Source organism: Pavona decussata, unplaced genomic scaffold, assembly GCF_977016875.1.
Source record: "Pavona decussata unplaced genomic scaffold, jaPavDecu1.1 SCAFFOLD_37, whole genome shotgun sequence".
NCBI lineage: Eukaryota > Metazoa > Cnidaria > Anthozoa > Scleractinia > Agariciidae > Pavona > Pavona decussata.
This window is the reverse complement of record NW_028145459.1, coordinates 4,607,501-4,615,341: the sequence shown is the minus strand read 5'-3', so window position 1 is coordinate 4,615,341 and position 7,841 is coordinate 4,607,501. Positions and strand designations below refer to the sequence as shown.

The 7,841-nt window shown below is 36.8% G+C and overlaps 1 protein-coding gene across 1 annotated transcript in view; it reads left to right on the top strand.

Annotated features, from left to right (window-relative positions):
• The first annotated feature begins 638 nt into the window (after nt 1–638).
• LOC146484172 (cysteine repeat modular protein A-like) overlaps nt 639–7,841 on the top strand; it is a 24,096-nt gene continuing 16,893 nt past the window's right edge. The window contains exons 1-7 of the mRNA XM_085105483.1: nt 639–707; nt 1,614–1,685; nt 2,842–2,907; nt 3,358–3,429; nt 6,220–6,291; nt 6,849–6,920; nt 7,639–7,710. Coding sequence (XP_084961609.1) covers nt 673–707; nt 1,614–1,685; nt 2,842–2,907; nt 3,358–3,429; nt 6,220–6,291; nt 6,849–6,920; nt 7,639–7,710 — 461 coding nt within the window. The 5' untranslated portion in view covers nt 639–672. The remainder of the gene's footprint in view (nt 708–1,613; nt 1,686–2,841; nt 2,908–3,357; nt 3,430–6,219; nt 6,292–6,848; nt 6,921–7,638; nt 7,711–7,841) is intronic.

The window sequence follows — 7,841 nt, the reverse complement described above, 5'->3', positions numbered from 1 at the left end:
TCATAGCTCAGTTGGTAGAGCATCGCACGGCAACGCGGAGGTCACGGGTTCGAATCCCGCTGAAGCCTGAATTTTTTTCAGGCTTCTAATTTCCAATTGCATAAATTGGAAAATTCACTGCGATGATCACTTCTCACTTTCATCTACATCCGCAGTTCATATATGGATCATTTCATATACTTTACATCATTTCACTCCTCTTACGGGAAAATGGGAACCCACAATTGAACTTGCTCCCAATGTGTGGCTTCATAGCTCAGTTGGTAGAGCATCGCACCGGCAACGCGGAGGTCACGGGTTCGAATCCCGCTGAAGCCTGAATTTTTTTCAGGCTTCTAATTTCCAATTGCATAAATTGGAAAATTCACTGCGATGATCACTTCTCACTTTCATTTTCTATATGCTTGCATTTATTTACTTATATATGCAGTTTTATACTGAGATTTGAATAAAATTGTTTATTATTATTAAAAATTATTAATATTATTATTATTATTATTATTATTATTATTATTATTATTATTATTATTATTATTATTATTATTATTATTATTATTATTATTATTATTAAGTGTACATGCAAAGAACATTTCCTTACTTACCCAAGATGGTTTTTGACTGATTTCCTCCAGGTCCTTTGATAATAATCAGTTGTCCCACATACAGAAAGGCATGTTGGAAGGGCTTGGTGACGAATTAACCATCTTGTAAGTAGCTCAGATCAAAGAACGTTTTACCAGTTTTTTTGGTTCCATTCGCTGATGAATATTTATAGTACCTAGGCTAACGCGAGGGAAACAACATATCTCCGCTGCTCTGTCTTGGACCGAAACTGTCTCGTGGCAAATGATGAAAAATAAGCCCACATTAACGGATTAAAGGACCTACTCTGTAATGTGAAACACTGAAAACAACCATTTAACAGTAAATATATGTTGTCTGAGCTTATACAACCAGGTAAACACGCCTGCTGACAACTCTGCATTTATAAATGCGCTGTAGGAAAAATTTATTTGCACTGAATTCCTTTATTTTACTGAAAGAAAATCACATTAAACTCACAGTGAGGCAGTTTTGTGTCATTTTTCTTCCCTTCTATCCATGCATTTCTTAAACAAAGCTTAAAACCAGTCATTCATGATGTCGTTACGCGAGCATTTCCTGCCTTGGGTTCGTTGAAAGCTAACAGAAAAACATGCCATAGAAAAACACTATGTATGGAACTCATCTATGGATAGGTTTTGGGAGTGCAACAGTAGCGAGAAAACTGGAAACCAGACGGACGAGGGTTCTACGAGTTCGAAAAGATGTGGATTGTTGAAGCCTTTTTCTCTGGATTATATAAATCCCATAAATCCCAGAAAATCGACAGGGTTTGGGATGGGGGATAAAGCGTCGATTTTATTTGGGATGTCATTATTGTCGTAACCTGCTGTTTCTTAGACGATAATATTATATAAATAATATTCTATAAAATTTGATGTTTTGGTTTCCCAACGACAAATTTTTGTGTGATTTTTATCACATTTTACATTATTATAATTTTACTGAAGTAATGCGCAGTCTACATCAACGTGTCTCCATCTTTTGTTTCTGTTCTTTATCTTTTCCAGGTCTCTACAAAATAATAGAATAGGCGCGATAGCCGATGGAACATTTAGACGAATGAAATATCTCAGGGTTTTGTAAGTGAAGTCGTAAGATAACAAATAATACTAGTCATAATCAACGATTAGGAAGTGCGTTCGATGATCTCGATTCCAGGCTCTCTCTCCTTTGTGCTGTCACCCACCCCTGCAAAAAAAACTTGCAGGTGATGCGAGATACGCGTCCCAGGATCCATCCATTCATTTAATCAACGTTGTCCCATATAATCTCGAGTCCAATCCGTATTAGGAGAAATAATTATACTTAAGTGATTAAAACTTCCCGCTGTCATGGAACCGGTTGATACACGTCGATACACGGGTAAATTGGCTGCTGTCAAAAATATGTCTTGCACTAGTCCTTGGTAGTTTCTGGTCAATCTTCGTCCACACATAACGTCAGACCCAACAGTTTGTGGATCTTCGGCGAGCTCTCCTACTATATAAATAAGTAGTGTCACTGGGTTAGGGCAATTCACGGGAAACTTGAGCCTATGAACACTGGTTCCTACCGGATTCCCCTGAGGATTCTCAACGTTAATGCCCGGGGGGATACTCCAATATATGGGCTATATAGGTACGTGCCGCGAGATAGGGTATGGTTTTTGAGGTTCTCAGTCCTTAAATAGGGTATCATTTTTCCTCATTTAGCAACGCGTTCCTGGATTAGTCCTTAGAAAGGGTACCTAAATTGTACCAGTCAAATTCCTCAATTCCTTAAATTTTTTTGTTGCCTTTTAACCACTTCGTTCGTCCACCACTTCTGGTGATTTAATCCCACATCCAACAGCTCCAAACGTGACAAATTCATTGTTGAACTTTTTTCCATCGCTCTCGTGGTTTGGATGATGTCCTGTCTTCATTTTCTCTGCCGCCTTATTCTATCCAGCGACAATACCGGATCGTCGTTTGTTGCTCTCGTTGTCGCTCTTCCTAAATCTGAAAATATATAGTAATTTTTTCAGGTATCAAAGGCTACATAGCAAGGCTGGATATGCTGATCATGAGCTGTAAGATATTTCTTCCAAACTCTTGAAAAGAAAGAAACCGACAGTAATGAAAAATAATAAGAAAATATTAATTGCCAATTGTTATTTGGCAATCAGAAAGTGCATATGTATATATAAGAATAAAAGCATAAAGCATAAAATAGGGAAATGAAGATTTGATAACCTCTACACCGTTTCACCAACAGGAATTTACAAGGCAACCTATTGACATCAGTTCCAGATCTGACTGGAATAACTAGTATCGTAAATATGTAAGTATTGAGCATTGTTTTCGGGATAGTCTCGGTACAGAACTATCAGCCTTACCCCTGGGAAATTTTATAATTTTTGTTCTATGAACTTCAAATTTCCGCTGGCTACTATATAACAGCCTATTGTCTCCCTACAGAAGCACTCTATTGTTAAATTAATAGCTAACAATATGATTTAACATAACCCTTCATGCCCACTAAACCAACACTCATCCTTTTTATATGAATTCTATTCTGGATCGTAAATTATTACCACCTGATTTCTAGACGTAATAATTTATAATTACAACAGTCCCTAGTTTGTGGCTTCTTTCATACGAATCCTTGGAAAGTATTTTCTTTCGCTTCACTTCGCTTACTATTTATTTTCTTCACTCTTTTTGTTTGTTAATTTATGCTTGTGTTTTTCCTTTTTTTTTTTTTTTTATTCTTTGTCTATATTGGTCTCAGATATCTTTCAAACAACTATATAACCGATATATCACGACTCGGGAAGTCAGGAGCCATAGACTGTTGGAATCTGTGAGTATAATTGTGACGACCAAATATCTGAAATGCAGCTCCAAGTCTAGGGGAGTGTTTCATACCGTGGGACCAGAACTGTGCGCTGTGGGAGAACAACCAGCTCGTTTGGAGCTTTTTAAGAAAATTTGTCGATGAATGATTTATGTATCTTCTGGTTCACACTGTGAATAATTGAGGTACTTGTTATGAGACCTTCCCATCTTGAAAGAAGAAAAAAATCATGAGGGTGCTTAAGGACACGACCGCGCACCGTCCTCTGTCTTAACCCGGGGTTACATTGCAGCGGTGAAGAGCTGTGGTTCGTGCACGGTCAAGGCCAAAAGTGCTTACAAAAACATTTAAAAAAGAAGTTTATCAGATTTTAAAACCTTTAATTAACTATGTATCACTTAGACTTTCCATTGTACAGTCTGACCTCTATTAATCGGCCACCCTGGGGACTTTGAAAACTGGCAGCTTAATAGGGGTTGGCCGTTTAATAGAGGTACAATATAAATTGGGTAGAAATGGCAGTCAATGTAGTTTTATTGCCTCTATATAGCATAAGGCTTGTTGAAAAGTGAACATATGTGAAAATAAATGTAAAAATCATTGAAACAGAACATTAAGTGCCCTGTATTTGGGCATTTCAAGTCCGTGCAAAGTTCTAGCTCTAACACAGAGAGCATATAGTCAACAACTACAGTATTTTTGGTGCTTTCTTTTCACAACTACTTACGGGGAGACTTACCTGACTACAATATTGTCGCTATGGAAAGTTGCTAATTGTCATATCTTGGAAACCCCAGCTTCCATAGAGAAGTTGTTTAGACCATCTTTTATTTTATTTCTGAAAGGTTCATGCCATGCATATTTGGCAATTCACTTGATCACAACAGAAAAAACTCAAAAGGCGTTCACGTGTAGAAGTTGAAAACTGTGTCAATAATTAAAGATCACCAAAATGCCAAACGCGATGCATTATTTTTCGAAATTTGAAATTTTTTTACAGAGGTTATGACGTCATAAGCTCGTATATTTATCCATTTTCTTCAGTAGCAGTTCTGCCATTTAAAATTCAGTAAATGATTTCTTGAAGTTATAAAGAAATATCCCTACAACTTTTTCTCCAAGTTTAAGAGATATTTCTCTCTGCCGCAGGGCTACTACCGGCACTAGTTACATGCATACAATGACTTTTAAAATTAAATTGTTCACTCTCATTAACATTTCACCAACAAAGGGTCACAAAACACTGCAAAACAGAGTATGTACAGAAAAATATCCAAATCCATGTAACAAAACATCAAGTTTCACAGGCCAATAAATACTAAACTTGCAACAGCTAAAAGGTGGCCGCGGCTGCTTAATAGAGGTGGCCGTTGAATACCCGGTATCAAATACAGCACTTTCCTGACAAATAATTCGGGACTTTGGAAAGTGGCCGCTTAATGGAAGGTGGCCGCTTGATAGGTGGCCGCTTAATAGAGGTCCGGCTGTATTACTTTACCTTTTAAGGTTACCGTATACCTTTAGAGGTGTCTCGCGTCCATGCGACGTAGAGCGGCCGGTTTAAACTGCAGATACCTTAACCCTATATCAAAATAAAGCTTATAGGGCTGGCTATCAAACTATACAAAGAATTTTGAAATAAAATGAACTGTCGAATTTTAAGCGCTGTTTACTCGAATCAATTTTTTCACTTAAAGGGGATACTTTGAAGAGCTAAAACTCAAAGGGAATTTGTTCGTTTGCCTTCAAGTTTCGACAGTAGCTAATTTAACATATAAACAACAAACATGTGTCTGCGATTTTTTTTTTTTTTTTTATATTTTTTCTCCAAGAGCGATTCTTGTACGATATCTCCACATTTTTTTTAATCCTTTATCAAAAATGCTCTGTAACTTTTCACTGCGATCGAATATGGCAAGACACAGACACGATTTTTTAGCGCTTTGGGTCCGGAAACTGAGGAGCAAATTAAATTAGCAAAAAACAAAATTCGCGACTTGAAGCTTTCAAGAGGTGATTCGGACGCTCGCATTTAGAGGTCGTGAACAATTCGACAATTTATTCCATTTCAAAATTATTGGTATAGTTTGCCATCCAGTTCTATAAGCTTTAATTTGATATAGGGGTTTAAGTATCTACATCGCTTGGACACGAGACAGTTCTAAAGGTAAACGGTAACCTTAAGATAAACTAGCTTCAAGTTATCCAGGGCTTCAACACTACCTATCCTGAATCAAGATATTCCTTGTTTGGCATACCAGGCCTGACGTAGTAGCTAAAAGTTGTGTTTCCAACTAATCTCGGTAGAATAGGCCATTTTACAGTTCTGTACTAAGTGACCTGGCCTTTAATTATAAGCGAGGCTGGGGGCGACCTTGTTTTGATACAAACCTCACTGTTTTTCGTATGTAGATCATGCTGTTCTTATGCTAACTAGTTTGCATTTACACATTAAAAGCAGTGAGGTCTGTATCAAAACAGGGTCAACCTCAGCCTCGCTTCCAATACAAGACCAGGTCACTAAGCACACAACTGTAAAAGAGCCTATTCTTACATTGTGTCACCCAAGTACGATCATAAAGACCCAAAAATGTTTTTTATAAAGCTTGCTGAAGTTTACCGTCTCGCATGAGAGAGCCACGTTATCATTATTCCGGTTGAGAAGTTTCCTATTTGTTCGAAATCAATATGTAATAGCTATAGTTTATGGATACTTAACAAATTTTGGCTTTAGCGTATTTCACTGTTTTTGAAAAAAAATTGAATGATACCTTACCTTATTCTGTTATTCTCCAGGCAACTGAATGGAAATCAGATTACCCACTTACCAACAAATGTATTTCAGAACATTTCTTTCAAAGGATGGCTGTAAGTTGGATAACAAGACTCAGTAACAATAATCGTTTAATTGATGTTTGATTAATCCGTTTTATCATGAAATGTTTTAACACAATGAGCCCCAAATCAACCACCACTGGAGCCAATACTGTTTCAAAGAGCACGCGTGCATATTTATCGATTGGATAATCTATGTCCTTAGCATATGGAAGATAATGTTAAAAAAATACGTGAATTCTGCGGATTTAGATCTAGTAGCAATCGGCAAATTGTCTCAAAGGTCGTGTCTAGCTAGACAAGGCTTCATCCACTGAATAAGTTGTCAGTATATTCACCTAAAAGGCTCAGTCTTTCATCGACAGAACTAATGATACAGGCGACGACCTGTAATGAACCAGGATCAGGATACAAACCTCCTGCAATCCTGCAACCTCGTCACCAAAACGAGGGTGACCATCAGTGACTGTCTCATTGAAAAATGAACTTGTATGGTTTCCGAAAGCTCTGCTGACTAAACGTTCTCTTAAACTTTTGGCACAGTGGATCGTTGTACTTTAAATACACGGCGTATTTTTATTTCTTTCCAGTGACTTGTCTTTCAACAAACTCGACTCCCTACCAAAGAGCAGGTTTACTCAATTCCAGAACTTGAAGTTTTTGTAAGTAATTGAAACCTTTTCTACTCTCTAACTAGACAAATGAATTTAACTGCCTTCATTTTAGTGTGAAAAAGCAACATTGTTGATACATTTGACGAATGAAAAAATTTAAACAAGCCCTACCTTGTTGAGTAAATTAATTGTTTTTGTTTTTGCTGTGTGTGTGTGTTTGTTTTTGCTCAGTTGAAAGAACAGGTAAGAAAAAGTTGGCATTAAAGTCGCGGGGAAAATTTCTCCCTTCCCCCTTTTCCTCTTACTTTTTTCGTAGCAGTCATGCTTAAACCTTAACTTTATAATAATTACAAATAACACTATTCGCAGATAGTATAAATCTAATCACGACTTTTGCTAATACCAAAGTAAACAAAATTAAAGCTTTAAAAGATTTTAAAAAAGAACAAACTGTCACAGCATATGAAGCGAGCAACAATGGTTTAATTTACCAAATCAAAGCCAAATGTTAAGTCTAAGAATCTAAGTGTTAAAATTCTTCTTTGTGATCTTTTTTATTAACAACATGGGCTTTATTCAGTTTTTGTGATGGGAGAGAGAGGGGGGAAGGGTGCTCGAGAAAAAACTCAATAGCCCAGTCCGATTAGGGTTAAGGTAACATTTCGTTGAGATTTCTCAACAAGGGGTTATTGTTCTAAATCTCACTCAATTTGTAGTTTTGTCAGCTTTACTGTTGATGTTTTCTTGTGTTTCTTGTTTTTTTAAGGGTGTTAAACTTCAACAACATCGCCCAAATCAGCAATGACACGTTTGCTGGACTTAAAAGTCTAAAGGCTTTGTGAGTTAATTTTGATACTACCTGAATCTATATTTAATTAGTACACCCCGTTGTTTTTGTTTTTGTTTTTTTTTTTTGAGAACTTCATTTTCACTTTCTCTTTTGTTGCCACATTTACCAAGCCTTCCTAA